General features: G+C 36.9%; 1 protein-coding gene across 1 annotated transcript; it reads left to right on the top strand.

Annotated features, from left to right (window-relative positions):
* Positions 1–9,589: 9,589 nt before the first annotated feature.
* Positions 9,590–16,443, top strand: LOC309474642 (tripartite motif-containing protein 16-like; the record flags this gene model as incomplete). Its single annotated transcript, XM_082137190.1, has 9 exons — positions 9,590–9,627; positions 9,735–10,269; positions 11,947–11,987; positions 13,420–13,534; positions 13,710–13,943; positions 14,036–14,189; positions 14,286–14,345; positions 15,898–16,161; positions 16,265–16,443. 9 exons carry the CDS (start codon positions 9,590–9,592, stop codon positions 16,441–16,443), a joined length of 1,620 nt encoding a protein of 539 aa, XP_081993316.1.
* Between the last annotated feature and the right edge of the window lie 5,991 nt (positions 16,444–22,434).

Genomic DNA, 22,434 nt, shown 5'->3' with positions numbered 1-22,434 from the left:
AGTCTTTTGACACCAATAAAATTAGCTTTAAGTGTCAATTTACAGGAGATTTAAATGAGGTGAAAACATTGTTTTACGGTGTGTACTTTACTCTTAACACCTTTTACCTATTTATTTATTATTCTCAGGTAAGGTAAAGAAAGTCAAATCTGACCTAAACCATAAGCATTCAAAAGGTAGGCTACTTACAATTTGGTCAGAAGACTCCTCTGTGGTATGTTCTCATTAAAAGTCTTCCAGCATCATAAATCTAAGTCTCAGTAGGCAGATTTTGTAATCAATTAAATTTCTTTTAATTGGTTACTTTTCTTTTTATAATAAACAAAAATATAAAGGCAAATAAAACTTCATCGTTTAAGTATAAAATACAATAATCACGTTTTGAATAAAAAGTGTAGTAAGCTCTGGGCTTCGTATCTTCTGCTTGGGGTTTCTTGTCCTCAGCTCTGGGCTTCAGTATCAGTATCCCAAGAGGCAATGAGTTCATCAGTCTTTTATACTCCTGTTGTTTAACCCTCAAAGACCGATACAGCCGCCGGCGGCATAAAATAACTAACGTTCTAAAATGTTTAATAACTTTTGATTCACTAATCCAATCCGTATGCTTTAAAATGCACCGTAAACATGAGATTCTCAGCTTTCCCGTGTTACCACGGTTGTCCGTATTGGTCATTCAGTGGCTCCGTAGTGCCGGTGATTGCGTCATCAAAATCTGCAGCAGTGATTCGTCAAGGAAAAACATGTGGTTTCTTTCTCTGAGCCAAACAGGAACGATAGTTGATGCTTAGTCCCACCCCCATGCCCAGATTCGTCCAAACGGTCATCAACTCAACCAATAAACATAGTGATTGGTGTTTTTAACAAACGCAATACATTGAAACGAAATGCATTGAAAACTAACAGATGCAAAGTTTTTGACCATAGCGCAAAACATGAAAGAGCACAAAACACAAAAGAGAATGAGTAAATAAATAAATATATAAAACATTTATTTTTGTGAATGGATGCAGCACTATCGCCAATAGAAATGGACAACTTTAAAGGCGATTTTCTTAAGGTTTCGATTTTTCTGTACCCTCATATTCCAGATTTTCAAATAGTTGTATCTCGGCCAAATATTGTCCTATCCTAACAAACCATACATCAATGGGAAGATTTTGTATTCAGCTTTCAGATGATATATAAATCTCAATTTTAAGAAAAAATACGCATAGCCTAAGACTGGTTTTGTGGTCCAGGGTCACAGTAAGTCAAAACAGCAGTAGGCCTAGTACACATCGGAGGCAGGGGGGCAGGGTTTCATATTATTTTGAAGTTTCCCTGGGCGCCGCCATTGGCTAGCGGACCATCACCTGCTGTTAGCATCCCATTGACTCCCATTCATTTTGGCGTCACTTTGACAGCAAATAACTTTACATCTGAGGCGTTTAAAGACTCCATTTGTCCATTATTTATTTCTAAAGAAACACGAAAATGTATAAAAGGCTCCATTACCTTGTATCTTACGTTATGGCCCCGTAGAAGCAGTTTTTGTAAAAGTAAGCTAACGATTGCGTCATAACACGCGACTCTCTGTCGCACAGTAGAGAGATTACCGTATGGACAGGAGGAGAAGCTTGCGCCCAATCGGGGGGACGTGGAGGCAAAATGACAAAGTAATTAATCAGAATACTTAGCAAAAGTTTCTCCTGCTTCTAGCTCATAGACACCTCCTACTCACACTCTCCGTCTCTGCAAGTTTCGGAAGGGAATGATTCAGATTTCTCTTGGTACAGCTACTAGGCTAGTAGAAAGACGGGTTGCTCACGTCACATCTACATCGTCAAGCTCAGTTTGAGTCTGCGCAGTACTCTCGACCATCAGGAAGTGAGTGCTTCTAATTGACTTCACTTGTCTCCATTGAATCCAATGGGGTCGCTGTGTCCAGTTTATATACTGTCTATGATCGGAGGATGTGTTAGAATTGAAACCTTAGGACTGTCGTCACGCAATCCAGTTTGGTTATCATATTATGTAACGTACATAGTTTGAGAAGATTTGTCTCATTTGCACTGTTTATTTATCTATTTGTATTTAGTTTGTGAAGATTATTTGCACTATTTGTTTATTAGCACTCAGTATATTACCCTCAATGAACCATTTCTTCATTTGCACTGTTTATTTCTTTTTGTATTTAGTTTGTGAAAATTATTTGAACCATTTTGTTCATTTACACTCTAAATTTTGTATTGTTAGTATTTATATTGCACTTTGTCATTACTTGTTATATTGTTTTCATTTGTTGTTTACGTTCAAATTATAACACAATTTTCTGAAGAAAAATGTTTGCTTCAGTGTTCTGTTGTAATATAACAACTTTTCCATTTACTTTACTCCCTGAACTTATTTGGACACAATCTACATTGTCAGTAAATGTATGGAAATGATCTGATGTCTTAAAGTGAGGGGTAATAAACCTAATGCGGTCTGTGTCCTTATTGGGTCCTAATATTGATCAAGCAACAAAAGAAAAGCATTCACTGCTCATTAATAGCTTTAATAAGGATTCATTATATTTTATTCATTATATGTCTACTTGAAAGAATAAAGAATGATGTATGCAAGTAGTTATAAATAATGCATATATCATTAATTGAAAAGAAGACTGTGTTCTACTTTAGGAAAAGTGGTTTTATTTAATCTTAAGATATTTTTAAAATCACAGTAGTTAAATCTGTATCTGTATTGCATGTCCTAACTTTAAAATCAATTATATTAACAAGTTAATAGATGTTTTATCCAGGAGATACCACCTGCTGTTGGTGTGGCCCGAAGGAGGCACATGGCAAAACAGAGAAAACGGACCCTTGAAAGGCTGGACCAGGCCAAAAGAGTAAAAAAATAAAAATAATTAAAGTCCAAACTATCAAGACAAAACTTTTGCAAATGATAATCTTTCAGGTCAATGGTGGTTAAACTTGCAAGTAATCCGCAAATCGCACGCGCGCCGAAAGTCTAACATTAGTCAGTAGGAATCACGGATAGACTACGATCTATTAAAAAAATTAACTACTAGTCACTAATGAAAGCTCATTGTAAGCCTTATTGTTAACACTGCTACAATAAGAATTTATCAGTTTTTCTTTCTTTTTTTTAAAGAAGGAAATGTGCTCAATTCTCTAAAATCCTCAACTAGCCTACCTTTGGGATAATGTTATTGCTTTAAAACTAATGCATTATTTTTTTATATTTTACAGATATCAGATTCATCTCGTCAAGTGCAATTTGACTTGCAAATGCTCTAGCCTAACACTTCAGATAACTACAACATAATATTTCATACAAAATATAAAAATACCAGAGCAAGAAAAGAAACAGAAATGACATTAAATGAGTGAAACCAAAAGAAATGTCAAAAATTGGTTTTTGAAAATGTTTAATATTACATTAATTCACAAAATCTGTTTTAGTCATTTCTGTGCAATTTGGTGCAGAGATTCTGAGTCAATTTAGGCAATAATCAGACAAAATTTTAAGGAGGAATATACAGTAAAAAAAAAAAAAAAAGGTGACTATAGTATTCTTAATGTAAGAATGAATTGTGATAAGTAAACAAATTATTTTTTGTCTAGGCCATGATAGTATTCAAAAGTTATCTAAAGAATATACATTTTAGTAGTGCTGCTACGGAGTTGGTCCTAGAGAGCCCAAAATTGTTCATTGGTCTAAATACCCACCTCTATCAGGGTGCCAATTTTAATAATGTTTCTACAATTTATAGGATTGCCATAATCTCACATTAGGAAGAGTTTGGTACATTGAACAGTATACAATGTATATTATAAGTTGGAGTAATTAAAAATCATGCTTTTTTCAAAGTCTTGATTTTGTTTTAGAGCTCTAGAAAAGGTTTTCATAATTGATTGTAAAAAAACAACAAAAAAAACAACAACACATTTTTCACAAGTAATCAAGAATTTCATTCAATTCTACCAAAAGACTCACATGAATATGACTACATCTACATTTTCTTCACGTCTCATGATCAGTTCCCACTCCAACCATTTTTAGATTAATAAGATGCTATCATATCTGAGATCTTTAGAATTCCAGCTGTTAATTTATCAATTAGAAAACAAGAGAATTAATATCATCTCATTGTTGCTGATTTATCATGGTACTTAATACATGTGATATGAAAAAAAAAAAATTTGTATCATCTATTTAACATTTACATTATTTTGGTAAATTTACACTCCAAAGGTGGCACAAGAGCAGAGTTGTATAGTCCAGGGGTCAGAAAGTAGAAGTCCTGCCATATGTTTATTCCACCCATGAACTCAGTCAGCTGATTTCTATCTCCTGGCTGAAAAACTGCTAATTAGCAAATCCAGGTGATTGGAACAAAATACTGAGGAGGACTTTTACTTTCTGAACCTGGACTTTACACCTCTGAAAAGAACAGAAAAAGAGACGAGCAGAAACACAAGAACTACAACTGACTTCAGAGACAGCCTTAGATGAAATCAACTGAAGAGAAAAGAAGACATTAAATCTGTGAAGATCTCAGCAGAGGAGGATTAAACAACTCCACAAACAGCATTACCAGCTTCACTTATTACTAACCAGACTGACTTTATTTCTGTTAGAACTCCTTATTGAGATGTGTTTAATTTGAAGTTACCATAACAGTGATTAGCATTTCCATTAGTTGGGTTCTTAACTCTTATGTTAACAATTATGTTTTTTGTCTTTTTTGGCTGCTGTGACAGTGTGTTTGTCAAACACATTTACAGCAGCAAAGAAAGCATAATTTAATCAGGGCAGGTGATGTTGGTAACCTGTTGATGGCGTTGTAATCATAATGCTGAATCACTGATGTTCTATGTATAATAAAATTGTTTTGTTCAATTAATATCATAAACCCTGTGTTACTGCAGCATGAGATCAAGCGGAATTATATCTATCAGTTAAAACATTTTAGCAAACATGAGAAAATGTTTGTACCTATCACATGACACACACACTTATCAACAATCAGCATATGTGTCTCAACAATGGTGACAATCAAAAATATTCAGATAAACTGATCAATTCTGAACATTACAAAAAAGCTACTAAATGTCACTAAAAAAACAACAGCAAAAAATAAAAGCAAATATTTAGAATTAAACAAAATAATAGGACAATTCAGCTGCATAATTTATTCATGTTGCAATGCATGCTGGGAGTTTTGTACTATGCTGGTACCCAGCATGCACTGCAGCAAGGTACTTTTGATTGTCACCATTGTTGAGATTAATACGCTGATTGTTGATGTTTGTCATAGTAGATTAACATTTAGTGCTCAAGTTTATAAAATTCTTCTAACTGATATCTATAGTACTGCTGTATCTCATGCTTCAGTAATATAGGGTTTGTATTTTGAAAAAAAATAGATGTGTACATAATGTATTTCTGAATCTCATTCTACAGTAACACAGGGTTTGTAATTATGATAAAAATTAATGTAACACAATTGTTACATTTGAAATTCGTCAGTGGAGCAGGATACTTTGTGATGATTATAAAACCATCATCAGGTAACCATCATCACCTGATCTCATTTCACTTTAGGTTTTTTTGCTGCTGCAAATGTGTTTAACAAACACGCTGTCACAACTGCCAGAAAAGACAAAATATATATTCAGAGTTAAGAACCCAACTAATGGAAACACTAATCACTCTTATGGTGACTTCAAATGAAACACGTTAGAGTTAAACCTCTGTTAATTTTCAATAAAACTTTTAACACTGGAGTTTTTGCTGTATAGGATAACATTCTCTGAAAACATCCTCAAAATGTTACAGTTAAAACATTATATCTTAGTTTACATTTAACCTTCTCACTGTAAAAAAGAATACATTGATTTTATTGATATCTAATCAATAAAATTGAGGCAACAGATTACAAGCAATATTATTAATTAAATTTAACAAATTAGAATTGAGTAATACTTAATCAAATTAATTCCTTAAAAGTTAACCATTTAAAAAGAGTAAAATTTACAAAATATATTTTATTGCCAACATTGAAGACACCTGGTGTTAACAAGCAGAATCACTGAAGAAGAAAACCATTAAAGTCACCATTGTGGAGATCAGTGTGTGTTTTAGTTGGTCTCTTGACCCTTAAATCATTAACTTTTGATTTTGTTTGGCTGCTGTACATGAGTTATAACAGCCAGATGAACAAAGAGAAAAGGTGATCTGATGGTGTTGGTTGTGTTTTAACATGATCATTATTTCACAATCATTTGACCTGAACTCATATAGAGTCCAATTTAGTTAGATTAACTATATTAATAATAGCAGCACTGGCCTTGTACGGCATAATATTTTTAACTTTTACAATGTAATCCAAATAATTTCTAAAAAGTTTCTCCTATACAAAAAAAGAGTCACACATATATCAATAATCAGCCTGTGAATCTCAACAATGGTGACATTTATAAAGCATGTTGCAGTGCATTCTGGGTGCCACCAATCAAAACTCATTCATGGCTCCCATCATACCTTGCTGCATGAATAGAGCTTATGATCAGAGGTGATCTGTTTGTCACCATTGCTGAGATTCATATGCAAAATATTGATGTGTGTGTGTGCCTAAACAAAAAAGAGTGTATATACACCGAAAAAAAAATCTGTTGGATTAACATAAAAAAAATATGTACATTGATTGCACATAATAAAGTTAGGTTTACGCAACATGATTTATACATGTTAAAGCTACATAATTTGTACTTGTTAAATGAACATGATTTTTATATGTTAAGATACATATTTTGTGCTTGATAAACGAACATGATTTATATATGTTAAAGATACATAATATGTGCTTGTTAAACAAACATGATTTTTGTATGTTAAAGATGCATAATTTGTTTGTTTTAATAAACATGATTTATATATGTTCAAGATACATAATTTGTGCTTGTTAAACTAAAACATTTTATGTTTTTCCATTCATATATGCTGTGGTTTCCAATAAATAAAACTAACCTGATTAAGTTTTAGAATACTATAAGCTGACTTTAAGCAATAAATGTATTTTTCTACATCTACTTGTTTTTAAGTACATTCACAACATTACTGTACAGTTTAGCAGCAAGACAAGCAAACACATTTCTTGAATCAAATCACTGTATTATTTTTTACATTTACAATCAATTTTTTACACAGTAAGTGCTATTAGAAGTAAGCTTTCTGTGTGGATTTTGAACAATGACAGCACATTTGTACTCATGTAAGTTTACTCATCACTTTAAGTCAAAGACAAGACACAGTCAAACATGCTGTGAAAAAGGTGAACAGTAATGATCATTCAGATACAGTAAACAGCAAAAAACAAAAAACAAAAACAAAAACAGTAGAAGACAAGGACACCGTCAAACATGTGTAGAGGAAAATGTTAACAGTATAAGTATCAAGTAGTATGAGTATCAAGTAGTCCAAAGCATACCTTGACATTTTTGTTTTCAATTTTAAAAGCATAAGAGAAGTCAAATTGATGTATTTCTTTTAACAGTAGGGCTACAGAAGCAAGTAGTTCTGTGTGTTAAAAAGCTTAAAATCCATGAACAAATGTCAATGAACAATGACAGCATCTCACTTTACTCTTATCTCACTTTACTCTTATCTCATTTACTCTTATCACACTTTGTCATTTACTCTTATCACACTTTACTCTTATCTCATTTACTCTTATCACACTTTGTCATTTACTCTTATCTCACTTTACTCTTATCTCATTTACTCTTATCACACTTTGTCATTTACTCTTATCTCACTTTACTCTTATCTCATTTACTCTTATCACACTTTGTCATTTACTCTTATCACACTTTACTCTTATCTCATTTACTCTTATCACACTTTACTCTTATCACACTTTGTCATTTACTCTTATCACACTTTAGTGTCATTTACTCTTATCACACTTTGTCATTTACTCTTATCACACTTTGTCATTTACTCTTATCACACTTTAGTGTCATTTACTCTTATCACACTTTGTCATTTACTCTTATCACACTTTGTCATTTACTCTTATCACACTTTGTCATTTACTCTTATCACACTTTACTCTTATCACACTTTACTCTTATCACACTTTACTCTTATCAGAGTGTCCTTTTAACCAATAGGTTTAACCAAAAACTATGCACATGTTAAAACAACCATAAAAATAAACAGTGGCCAACCTACTCATATCAAACACATTCAACTTTTTACCAAAGCAAGTTCTTTGTGAGTGTGTGAAATGTAAAGGAAATGGTCCTTATTGCAAGAAATGGGAAACTACCTTGTGTCCATCCTGCCGTACCATGGAAACAGCTCACTCATAGAGTCTGTTTCTGAGAACTTGTGCTTTCTTGGATAGAGTGGAGCCTTCCAGCTCCATGACTATCTTCTGCAGTACCTCAAATGTACTTTTCATTTCAGGTGGGTAGTTGAGATTTAAGGCATACATAAGACCAAAAAGCATTGCCGTAGCTAATGCAAAGTTGTCTAAGCCTTGCAAGATGTTCTGGCCTTCCAGGATAATCCCGATGTCGTCTGATCTGTCACGGAATTTTAGAATGTAAATTCCCACTGTGGTCTCCTCTGTGGATTTTTGGATGAAGGCTTCGTCACCATCCTGCAGAATCCACAGACAAAATGAGATTACTGTTAGACCTCAGTTCTATTGTGGATGGTAGTCCTACAAGTTTAGATCCAAGATATCCAATTGTGAAGTGGTCAGCAACCTTACGGCAGGCGTATGGATAATCACAGAATGTTTTTTTTGGATCTGTGCTTTCTGAAACTTTACAAGTATTTTTCTCAAAACTCAATAAAACATGCTATGTGACGATGTGGAATGATTGCCTCAAAATATATGTCCATATGCAATAGGGGTGTCGAAATTCTATGATGCATCACGATGCAGACAGGGACGATTTGGCATCAGTTCAGCAATAGACTATAACCTATAATAATGTACCGACATGCTTTGTCGCAGTAGCATACAATGGCAAAGGGAGTCGAGAAGCAATAATTAAAGCTACACTGTGTAATAGTTTAAGTTGATTTTTAGCCCAAAACACTTTGTTCTTTCAAAATTATTGGAATGTAACGGTTTATGTCACTGCGACTTCCCGAACAAGCGAACACATGCACACACAGTCGAAGTGCTCCCAACTTCAAGTGCTATTTAGAATAGAATATTACTTCAAGTACCTGCTTAGAAAAGCGCCACGTTTTATTTTGTGTCACCATACTTGGTCGTATAACTACTCGTGTAACTGTATTTAAATAGGGAAAACGTGGAGGTGTTTGGTCGCTTCTAACTTCATCTCTGTTTGGTTCCTAATGAATGAACTGGGCTAAGCTAAGTGCGATCAAAGTGTCGCCGCGCACTAGAGCGATTGAGTGCACGCACTGAGATGAGAGAGGTATGTATCAACTCGTCTTAGTTAAGGAAATAACTAGAACTGCACGATTAATTGTATCGCAAACACAAATTATTGTGAGTTATTGGATGGGATGTGCGCTACAATGTTCCATTCATTCATCAACTGAAAACAGGATGACTAATCGATTCCTAGTATTTAAGAATCGATATTTGTAAAAATGAGAATCGATTTAAATCGAGAAATCAATATTTTTTTACCCAGCCTTAAGAGAGGGGAATGCTGAAAATAGAAAAAAGCAATCAAATATACTTGCAGTAGATTTACAAAAATACTCACCACAACGATTCCCTGTGGACACAGTTACTGTATGAGCTGCATCTCAGACTACTGGAATCGGGAGAGAATCTGCAAATGTCCTTTATGCAACCAGACCTTCACACCAAGACCTGTTTTAGGTAAGAATGTGGTGTTTGCTGAAATGGTGGAGAAACTCAAGGCGACGAGACTCCAATCTGCTCCTGTTCCTGCTCCTGCGGTTCCTCACACTGGATCTGGAGATGTGCAGTGCGACTCCTGCACTGGAAATAAACAGAAAGCAGTGAAGTCGTGTCTGGATTGTCGAAGCTCTTACTGTCAAATTCACCTTGAACAGCATGAGAGTCTCTTCAGAGGTAAAGGACACAATCTGATGGACGCCACTGGACGACTGCAGGAGATGATCTGTCCTCAACATGGTAAAATGCTGGAGATTTACTGCCGTACCGACCAGCGGTGTATCTGTATGCTGTGTTTGGTGGATGAACACAAAAATCATGACACTGTATCAACTGCAGCAGCGAGGACAGAGGAACAGGTACTGCTTCATACTATGGGTTAAACAACTTCCTTTTTTAAGTCAACTGTTATGTGATTAAAGTCATGTCGACGTTGACTAATTGCTGATGGCGTCATTATAAAAATGCAATAAATGGAAATGCTTTGCAGCATGCCACTATTTGCAACTAGAGGCTAAAGTTTGTGAACAAATTTTGATGTTGGCTTGAGAAGCCTGAACCTCGAGCTGAGGCTTGAACTCGTGTCGCCTTGTGAACAGCTTACTTCAAAAACAGAAAGGAATATATGCTGGAACTTTCCAGTTTTTAAGCAATAAACTGTGTTAAACATGCATTTCAATGTTCAATATTGAGCATTCAGATGGTATAAACAAACATAAATTGTGGAGCGCTCGGATTATGCATTTATTTGTCATATTAAAGGGATACTCCACTTTTTTTGGAAATAGGCTCATTTTACAACTCCCCCAGAGTTAAACAGTTGAGTTTTACCGTTTTCGAATCCATTCAGCTGAACTCCTGGGCCCGTATTCATAAAGAATCTTAATGCAAAGAGTAGCTCCTAGTGACAAAATTCTAAGAAAATTCCTAGAAATGTGGGCGTTTACTCTTAAAATTAAAGAAAAAATCCTAGTAAAGAAAAAAGTAATTCAGAAAGCATCTTAACCCTTAAAAGAGGTCTTAAGGTCAAAATTGTTAGGAGCACGGACGAGGACTTTTAGGAGGCTTAAGAGTTTCTTTAGCAGAGGAGAACATGTCAGAAAGACGAAGAGGGAGAAGAGATGTGTTGCAGACAATGAATAACAGTGAGTTAATAAGACTCTATAGATAAGATCGTGCAGGGATCATGTTTGTGACTGATCTTATTAGAGACACGCTAACATCTCCGACACAGCGCAGAAATGCCATAGCGCCAGAAATGAAAGTAATCACTACATTACGATATTTGGCAACTGGGAAAATTCCATGTTTGATACATTAAAACCAACATTCAAACCACCACTTAAATAGACATGCCAGCAATTAGTGTAATTGGCTTAGAATGATAAAAATTGTTCCACCCTTTCCAATCAAATACCTTATAGGAAATTAACAGCATGGTAAATAAAAAAAAGGATTTATATACACATATATAATGTGTGTGTGTGTGTGTGTGTGTGTGTGTGTGTGTGTGTGTGTGTGTGTGTGTGTGTGTGTGTGTGTGTGTGTGTGTGTGTGTGTGTGTGTGTGTGAGAACGGTCAAATAGGAAAAATTACGCATGTAATTTCAAAGTGAAGGCTTAGAATAGACCCTATACTTAAAATCACTTTTTTTTTTTTTTTTCTTGGACAACCAACCAATCATAGTCTTCAAAAGATTGTGTCATACATAGCAACGGGGTCAACCCCGCCTCCTTACTAAGATGAAAGTTTTTGTCTTTTCCTTACTCAGAGTTGCTCTAAGATCGGTCCTGAATCGCTTTTAAGCTAAGACTCCTACGTAAAAGTTTTTAAGCTAAATTAAGAGTTTTCTTAGAGGATTCTTAGAATCTTTATGAATACGGGCCCAGGTCTGGCGGTACCACTTTTAGCATAGCTTAGCATAGATCATTGAATCAGACAAGACCATTAGCATCTCTCTCAAAAAAATGACCAAAGAGTTTCGATATTTTTCCTATTTAAAACTTGACTCTTCTGTAGTTACATCGTGTACTTAGACGAACGGAAAATGTAAACTTGCTGCCGTAACTTTGCTGCTGTACCATGATTCCAGTAGGCGTAATGATATGACGCAGCGCCTGAAAATAGGTCTAATAGGTTAGACAAACTTAGTCCCGGTCACGTTGGAAGTTACAGAGCTGGGGACTATTTTCAGGTGCTGCGTCATATCATTACGCCTGCTGCACCCATGGTACCGCAGCAAAGTTTCTTGATTATTACGCAGGAATGAAAGTATAGTTCCTAGCCATATCAGCCTAGAAAATCGCAACTTTTCATTTTCCGTCGGTCTTAGTACACGATGTAACTACAGAAGAGTCAAGTTTTAAATAGGAAAAATATTGAAACTCTTTGGTCATTTTTTTGAGAGAGATGCTAATGGTCTTGTCCGATTCAATGATCTATGGTAAGCTATGCTAAAAGTGGTACCGCGAGACCCGGAGATCGGCTGAATGGATTCGAAAATGGTAAAACTCAACTGTTTAACTCTGGGGGTGTTGTAAAATGAGCCTATTTCCAAAAAAAGTGGAGTATCCCTTTGGAAACTGATCGTAAAAGCGGACTTCAAAGATTTCTTATCCTTTGGCCCCCTCTATAGGACCGTATTAGTATTACAGAAAATGTAAATCTCTGAGATTTTTGGGGGAGTTTAGATCGATTTTTTTATTTTTTTTTTTATTTTTTTTTACAAAAACCTTAAGTCCAATCAGTTAGAAAAAATATGGCACATGAAGTCAGAACAGTCCAAAGGTCTTGTTATATGTTGTTAGTTTCAAAATCACATGATCAAAGACTAGTCGACATCAAGCTTAAAAGCGTCATGGCAGAGCATTAAAGTTGACTAGTCTATGGAACCCTATACTCCCTACTGAATCTCTCGATCAGAGAAGCTAACTTCATTATTTGTGTTTTGACAGAAAATAGAAAACCGTTATTTCTAATAATATTTCACAATCACTGTTGGGTAAGTTACTAATGAATTATTTACATCTTCAACAGTGTAATTTTTATTTCAAGTGTAATTATATCAATCTGGACCAGTTAAACAATACAGGATAGAAATGAAACCGTTCTTTTAATTATTTCAAAGAAACAATATAAAATTGTATAATTCTTGAACTGACCAAAGCATTTAAAGGGAGAAGGTTACATAAAAACATACATTTTAACAATGTACGTTAAATGTTGATGTTAAATCCACTGTTTTATATATAATTGTTCTATACCGTATTTAATGCAATTACATCAAAAGTTAATAATTAAATTACAAAAAAAAGAGTAATCCCTTTTTCAAGGGAAAAATAATTAAATTACAGTACTTAATTACTTGGTAATGAACGACATCCAACACTGTTCACAATATTGCAGTTTTTACTAAATTTTTGATCAAATAAATGCAGCCTTAGTGAGCATGAGAGGCTTCTTTCAAAAACGTAAAAAAATCTTACTGACCCCAAACATTTTATTGGTAGTGTAAATTTAATCATATTTTTGTTTTCTGCAGGAACACAGAGAAACATCCAGACGAGAATCCAGCACATAGAGAAAGATCTTCAGGCGCTGATAGAGGCTGTGGCGTCTCATAAGGTGAGTTTGGAGAAGAAGAGAAGTTTGAGTCTCAGTTTGGACTTTCCTCCAGTGCTGGAGCTCTACTAGATCACTGTGTGATGTGTGTGTGTGTGTGTGTGTGTGTGTGTGTGTGTGTGTGTGTGTGTGTGTGTGTGTGTGTGTGTGTGTGTGTGTGTGTGTGTGTGTGTAACAGCGCTCTGCACAGACGGCAGTGGAGGACAGTGAGAGGATCTTCACTGAGCTCATCCACTCCTTTGAGATACGTCGCTCAGAGGTGACGCAGCTGATCAGAGATCAGGAAAGATCTGCAGTGAGTCGAGCTGAAGAACGACTGGAGCGACTGAAACAGGAGATCGATGATCTGAGGAGGAGAGACACTGAGCTGAAGAAGCTTTCACACACACACGATCATGTTCATTTCCTCCAGGTAACAGAGTTCTTCTCAAACACTGAGGACTTCTGTAATTCAAAAACACAAGCTTCTGTAATTACAGGGAGTTTTTGTTTTTGTGTCTGTAGAGTTTGCCGTCTCTTGTATATCTCTCTGGATCTACAGATGGCTTCAGTATCAGTTCTCATCTGTCTTTCGACAACATAGTGAAATCAGTCTCTCAACTCAGAGACAAACTTCTGCAGTTCGGCAGAGAGACTATAGAAAAGTCATATAGAATAGGTAAAGACGTCTATTCTCAGAAATGAGTTCAGTATCATATATATGCATATACATTCTCAATGATAATTAAACTGCAGATGTGTTTTGTTTCCATAGTGAAATCCAGCCAGGATTTTGGCGCCCCTGAATATCAGACCAGAGAAGAGTTTCTACAATGTGAGTTACTATGAACATAAGTTTGATTAATAATGACTAGTTAATGGCCTCTTTTACTTTTTGTGTTACATTGCATTGGCTACAACAAACGAATTATAAAATCAATAATAAAAATAATCACAGGGTCCCCACGGATCCTTAAAAAGTCTTTAAGTCTTTAAAGCTTAGGAGTGTGCAATATTGTCTATGAACTATGATGATATTGTAATCATTGTTTTAACTATGTACGAGGCACTGCGAGCTGACATCGCATTTGTCTCTCGTGCTTTCACTGCGTGATGTGTGCAGTTTTAGGTATGTCCCCAAATGAGTTTTTGTCTTATATTTATATTATGTTGTTATATTAGAATATCACATGAGCAAGAGTGCCGTTTTCCTGTGCATTTTTTGACTGAAATCCGCGTTTTGAACGAATCATTTTAATGATTCAATGAACAATCACTTGCTTTTCCTGAATGAATCAGCCATTTGAACAAATCGGTTGAATAAATGACTCCAACAACTCGCTTATTAAGACAGTGACTTGCCGCCACCTACTGGCGGTTTTAGTGTCATATTTAAAGTACCCGTTGATTAAAACGTTAAAATTATAAATAATTTCATACATATTTAAATATTGAATAACTTTATTTATGCAATTGTAAATATATTAATGCCAGTTCTGATGCCACTTCTGTGTCACCTCTGCACTGCAAAGATGGATTTTGATTTAATTATTTAATTTGACAGTGGTACTGTGCTATTCTAATAGAATTTTATTTGAATGTTAGAATTTGACATAAAAGGTCTAAATACGTTTAGAAAAAATTTCCATATGTAGGTGAAAATGCCCCTGGAAATCAATTTAAGGTGGTAAATATGTTGATTTCTGTCACTGCTGTGAACTGACCACTGCATAGAATAATAAATAATATGAATATCTTCGTGAGTCTGCTGTCAACAACAGGCCTAAACCAGCCATGGTCCCAGCACAAAAACACAGTCAGTAAAATATCATCTAATTATTATCAACAAAACTTTGAAACTATCGAGATATATTTTTGTCAATATTGCACACCCCTAATGTACGGTATTCATTTTGATTTCTTCAGGTCTTAAAAAGCCTTAAATTTGACTTTAAAAAGTGTGCAGCAACCCTGAATCAACAAATTTGTATTATTAATTTATTAAATGACTGAAAAGGCATGTCATCAAGATGGAGAGGAATAATTTTTACTTAATTCATTTTCATAGAAAATATGTTGATGGACATAAATAGACATTTACTGAAAATTGAACCATATTTGATGCTTGTAACACAAGTACAACAATTTTTTATCATGAATAGATATTTGTAAATGGGGTTGACTTTACCCTGCAGGAAGAATAAATGAAAGTAACACATTACTATGTTTATAGGTGATAACATACATGTTACCTGTTAAATGATTAGTTTATAGTATAAAACTAATAGATCCTGCTAATGTGTTATGAGCTAATGTTAGGTGTTATGTGTGTTAATGTGCTAATAATGATGGAAGGACATGAGTGATTATGTGTTTATCTCCATCAGATTTCCGTCTGTTGACTCTGGATCTGAACTCAGTGAATAATTGTCTCCGTCTGTCTGAGGGAAACACAGAGATCACTTTCGCTGACACAATTCAGCCGTATCCTGATCATTCAGACAGATTTGATTATTGGGCCGAGGCATTGTGTGTGGAGAGTGTTACTGGACGCTGTTACTGGGAGGTGGAGTGGAGTGGAGATGGGAGATTAGGAGTGGTTATAGGAGTGACATGCAAGAGCATCAGCAGGAAGGGAAATGGTCCTGAAAGTATAGCGGGTTTAATGATCATTCGTGTAGTTTGTAACTTTGTACTGCACTCCCACTTTCTGCTCATTCTGTCACAATAACATTGAGACTGTTCTCCCTGTAGTGTCCAGCAGTAGAATAGGAGTGTATGTGGATCACGGCACAGGGATTTTGTCCTTCTACAGCGTCTCAGACACAATGAGACTCATCCACAGAGTCCAGGCCACATTCACTCAGCCGCTCTACGCTGCGTTTGGATTAGATAGACTCTCAAGTGTGAAACAGTGTCGTCTGACCAATTAAATCATAGAGAGGTTCTACCAATTATTTTGTCATATCCCCTACTGAACCCTTTGAAAATCTGTATTTCTGCTTTTACTTCTCAATAAAAAAATGTGTTCTTACCTTAACTTAACTCACAATTGTAGACAAACACAATCAGACTAAACTAATAACACAAACTATTGTACTTTTCTCATTTTATACTGAATACACTGAATCATTCACAGTGCAGGGTGGAGAACAGTGGTGTAATTATTATTTTTTTTTAAATGGGTCAGGAGTGTGTAAGTGTGTGTGTGTGTTTGGTGGCAGGGGTGCAATACAAGGCTTTAGACCTTATTGAGAGCAGTGCCACGATAGGTATAAAAAGCTGTGAAAAGGTCTGTATTACAGGTTAAAATAACAAATGCACAAAAAATAACATTATGATGTCCAGAAATCAAATGCAAATCTTAAAAAAGTTTAATTGATCGATATAGAACTCACTTTTAAAGTGATTGTTAAGTTTCATCCTAGATCGACTGTAATACAATATGAGTCTTTATGTTAGTGAATAAATACATAGATCTGCATTTAATGTTTGTGTTTTCGAATGGTCTGGTGTTTGAACGTCTCGGTTACGTGAAGGAGGGAGGGAACGGAGACAACACGTCGGGCTGATCGACGAATAGGAATAGGAATCTCGCTAGAGAGACCAATCTACTTTAAATGTAACTAAACAAGCCAATGCACATTGTGATATTTGCATCAGCTGCTCCGCCTCCCAGTGCGAGTATATAATGAGCAGAAGGTGCATCGCATCTTCAGGTTTTCCCTGAGGAGCCGAGAGATGGGAGATGGGTCAGTGCTTGTGGAGAGAATGTCAATCACTGCTGTTCCCCATGACTTTACTCAATGAGACTATTGGAAAAAAAACTGGGAAAGCGTGTCCTTTCCACTGGAAAAAGAACGCTGCGGAAGCCACATCCTACCCACAGGGAGTTTAGTGGAGATTACCTATGGACTAACTCTGTAGGGCCTTACTAAATATGGAATGACTTTGAGGTGACTCTAGCCTCATCAAAGGGGGGCTCCCCTAAGGGAAAGACACTGTCTTGGCTTCTGTTTATATACTGTGGATAAATGCATATGGGATCCTCTCAGTGCACTTCAGCGTGCACACTGCACCCCTTCAGCGTGCACTGGGACGGTTTGCAGCCGAGTGTGAAGCGGCTGGGATGAGAATCAGTGCCTCCAAATCCGAGGCCATGGTTCTCAGCCGGAAAAGGGTGGCTTGCCCACTTCAGGTTGGTGGAGAGTTCCTGCCTCAAGTGGAGGAGTTCAAGTATCTTGGGGTCTTGTTCACGAGTGGGGGAAGGATGGAACGGGAGATTGACAGACGGATTGGTGCAGCTTCTGCAGTACTGCGGGTCGATGTACTGGTCTGTCGTGGTGAAGAAAGAGCTGAGCCGCAAGGCGAAGCTCTCGATTTACTGGGCAATTTACGTTCCTACTCTCACCTATGGTCATGAGCTTTGGGTCATGACCGAAAGGACAAGATCCCGGATACAGGCAGCCGAAATGAGCTTTCTCCGCAGGGTGTCTGGGTGATCCCTTAGAGATAGGGTGAGAAGCTCGGTCACTCGGGAGGAGCTCAGAGTAGAGCCGCTGCTCCTCCACATCGAGAGGGGCCAGCTGAGGTGGCTCTGGCATCTGTTCCGGATGCCTCCAGGACGCCTTCCTGGGAAGGTGTTCTGGGCGCTTCCCACCGGGAGGAGACACCAGGGAAGACCTAGGACACGCTGGAGGGACTATGTCTCCCGGCTGGCCTGGGAATGCTTCGGTGTCCTCCTGGAAGAGCTGGAGGAAGTGTCTAGGGAGAGGGAAGTCTGAGCATCTTTGCTTAGACTGCTGCCCCTGCGACCCGGCCCTGAATAAGCGGAAGAAGATGGATGGATGGATGGATGGATCCCCTCGGTCACTACATATGGGCACACAGCCTAGTACTGGTTCTACAGATACAACAGATGTAGGCCTTGCTCCAGATGCTCCACCAAGTCCGGCTGCCAGGGTGATGGAGGAACTCAACAGGTTTTGCTCTGGAGAACATAAGCACAATAGTTTAGGGCGCAGCAAGCCGAAATTGAGCTGGGTCTCTCCGTGCTTCTACCCGTTTGAGGTGAGAACACAGGAGGACACCAGCTCAACAAGTAGGCTATAGAATCTAGCAAACATGTTGGGTGTCACCGAGCCGCTCTACAGATATCTGTCAACGAGCCATCCCGTGCCAGTGTCCAGGATGATGCAATTCTCCTAGTAAAGTGAGCTCGCAACCCGAGCGGGCAAGGCACGCCTTGTGCTTGGTAAGCCAAGGCGATGGCATCAACTATACAGTGGGCCATTCTCTGCTTGGAGACAGCCTTTCTCTTCTGCTGGCCTCCATTACAGACAAGCTGGTCTGAGGTCAAGTCAAGTCAAGTTTATTTATATAGCGCTATTCACAATACAGATTGTATCAAAGCAGCTTCACAGTATTAAATTAAAATAATACATCAATGTTTGTTTCTAGTGGAAAACGTCCACGTTTGGTAATGCTGATCAATAGTATTGTTGATTGATTAATTTAATTAAATATCCCCAACTGAGCAAGCCAAAGGAAACAGTGGCAAGGAACCGAAAAAACTCCATCAGGTGACCTGATGGAGAAAAAAAAACCTTGGGAGAACCCAGGCTCAGTCGGGGGCCAGTTCTCCTCTGGCGTCTATGAACTAGAGGTCGGATTTAACTGTAAGATTAAAAGTATTATATGAATGCCTGGCTGAAGAGATGCGTCTTTAATCTAGTTTTAAACTGGGAGAGCGAGTCTGAGCAACGAACAGTATCTGGAAGACTATTCCAGAGTTTTGGAGCTAAATGTGAAAATGCTCTCCCTCCTTTGGTGGACCTAGATATCCTAGGTATGACCAAAAGCCTCGAATTTAGTGATCTTAAAGAGCGCGATGGATTATAGGGTGATAGAAGGTCCGTTAAATAGTCTGGAGCTAAGCCGTTTAGGGCTTTATAAGTCAGTAGCAATACCTTGTAATTAATACGGAACTTTATAGGTAACCAATGTAGTGATGATAAAATTGGTGTTATATGATCATATTTTCTTGATCTAGTAAGAACTCTAGCGGCGGCATTTTGGACTAACTGTAGCTTGTTTATTAAGGATGCAGGACGGCTAATAAAGCATTACAGTAATCTAGTCTCGATGTCATGAATGCATGAATTAACTTTTCTGCATCAGAAACTGATAGCATGTTACGTAGCTTAGCAATGTTTCTAAGGGGGGAAAAGGCTGTTCTTGTAACATATGAAATATTATTTTCAAAAGACAGGTTGCAGTATAGTATAACACTCAGGTATTTTACTGTAGAGAATAAAGTAACAGGACATCCTACTATGTTAAAGTTGTAGTGTGAGAGGTTTTGTGGGCGGTTTTTTGAACCGATGATTAGTACCTCTGTCTTGCGCGTCATCCAATCTTTTATATCTTTAACACACTCTGTCAATTTGGATAATTTAGCGTTTTCATCTGGCCGTGATGAAATATAGATTTGAGTGTCATCAGCATAACAATGGAAACTAATTCCATGTTTCCTTATAATATTTCCAAGTGACAGATCAACACAGATCCCTGCGGCACTCCATAGTTTACTGGAGTTATGATCGATTTTTCTCCATTTAAATAGACAAAATGGTAGCGGTCAGATAAGTATGATCTGAACCAGCTTAATGCTTGTCCTTGAACACCAGTATTATTTTGTAGTCGATCTAAGAGTATTGTGTGATCTATAGTATCGAACGCAGCACTAAGATCAAGTAAAACTAGTATTGACATACAGCCTTGGTCAGAAGCTAATAGTAAATCATTTGTGATTTTAACGAGCGCATTTTCAGTGCTATGATGCGGTCTGAATCCAGGCTGAAACTTTTCATAGATGTAATTTTTTTGCAAGAAAGAGCCCAGTTGGGCGGATACAACTTTTTCTAGTATTTTAGACATAAAAGGAAGATTTGAAATGGGTCTATAATTTGCTAGGTTATTATGATCTAATTGTGGTTTCTTAATGAGTGGTTTTATAACTGCCAATTTAAATGTTCTTGGAACATGACCTAAAGATAAATATGAGTTAATAATATTGAGGAGAGGCTCTTCCACTACAGGTAACACTTCTTTCAGTAGTTTAGTTGGTATAGGATCTAATAAACATGTTGTTGTTTTAGATGAAGTGATATGTTTATTTAACTCTTTTTGTTCTATAGTTGTAAAGCACTGTAATTGTTCTTGCGGGGTGATAGTTGAGGCTGAATTAAAAGGCGCGATTGAGGACTGAACGTTTACAATTGTGGTTCTGATGTTTTCTATTTTCTCAGTGAAGAACGTCATGAAATCATTGCTACTAAACTGTAAAGGAAAATTTTGTTCAGGTGACATCTGTTTATTTGTTAGTCTAGCCACGGTGTTAAATAAAAACCTAGGATTGTTTTGGTTGTTTTCTATTAGTTTGCGGAGGTGCTCAGCCCTGGCCGATTTTAGGGCCTTTTTATAACGTGACATACTGTCTTTCCACGCGATTCTAAAGACCTCTAAATTAGTTTGTTTCCATTTACGCTCTAAATTACGGGTTTCTCTCTTTAGAACATGCGTATTATTGTTGTACCAGGGTGCTTTACTTTTCTCTCTGACATTTTTTAATCTAATGGGTGCAACAATATCCAATTTTCCAGAGAGAATGGTAGTTAATTCCTCTAGTTCATCTATTTGTTTGGGTTCACTGAGCAGCTGAGACAGATCAAATAGGCTATTTGAAAAATGATCTATGGTGGATGGAAGGATTGTTCTGCCTGATCGATAACGCGGCGCAGCATGACATATTACAGGAGTACGTAAAATGCAAGTTACCATGTAATGGTCAGTGACATCATCACTTTGTGGAATGATGTCTATATCGGTTGGATCGGTTCCATGTGATATAATTAAATCGAGTGTATGATTAAAACGATGAGTTGGTCCGGTAACGTTTTGCTTGACCCCAAAGGAGTTTAATAAATCTGTAAACGCAGCCCCTAACGCATCATTTGGATTATCTACGTGTATGTTAAAATCTCCAACAATTAATGCTTTATCAACATTGACTAATAGGTCTGAGAGAAAATCTGCAAACTCTTTTAGGAAATCAGCGTAAGGCCCTGGCGGTCTATATACGGTAGCCAAGGCTAGAGATAATAGGGATTTTTTTCTAACATCTAAGAGCGTAACATTTAGTACTAGTACTTCAAACGAAATAAACTTATAACCCGATTTCTGAGTAACATTGAGAATATCTCTATAGATTGTTGCAACACCGCCACCACAACCAATCAGACGGGGTCATGCTTATAGGAGTATCCTGATGGAGTAGACTCATTTAGACCGAAATAATCATTTGGTTTAAGCCAGGTTTCAGTAAGGCAAAGTACATCGAAGCTATTATCTGTGACTATTTCATTTACAATAACTGCCTTAGGTGTGAGTCATCTAATGTTTAGAAGACCTAGCTTTAGAAATTGTTTTTGTTTACTAATAGCAACATTTTCTGTTTTAATAACAATTAGATTTTTCCTAGATCCTGCAGTAGATTTATTATTTGATCTCACTAAATGAGGAATAGACATAGTTTCTATGTAATGTTCTACACTAGTATTTATATCAGTTAAATTGGTGCAGCAGAGACTGTGATTTGGACTTTTGGTTACTAGTCAAAAGGTATTTAACATTTTGGAGATGTTATTCGACAGAAGATCCGCTCCGAATCTGCTTGGGTGTAAGCCATCAGCACGGAAAAGCCTAGGACGCTCCCAAAACAGATTCCAATTATTTACAAAGAGCAGTTTCTGCTCATTGCACCATGACATCAACCATTCATTTAGCGCAAATAATCTACTAAACTTTTCATGTCCTAGTCGGTACGTGGGAAGCGGTCCTGACACAATGATCGTTGTTTCAAG

This window comes from Leuciscus leuciscus (genome assembly GCF_965113295.1).
Source record: "Leuciscus leuciscus genome assembly, chromosome: 1".
NCBI lineage: Eukaryota > Metazoa > Chordata > Actinopteri > Cypriniformes > Leuciscidae > Leuciscus > Leuciscus leuciscus.
Note: the sequence above shows the minus strand (reverse complement) of the source record. Positions and strands in the feature narration are given on the sequence as shown.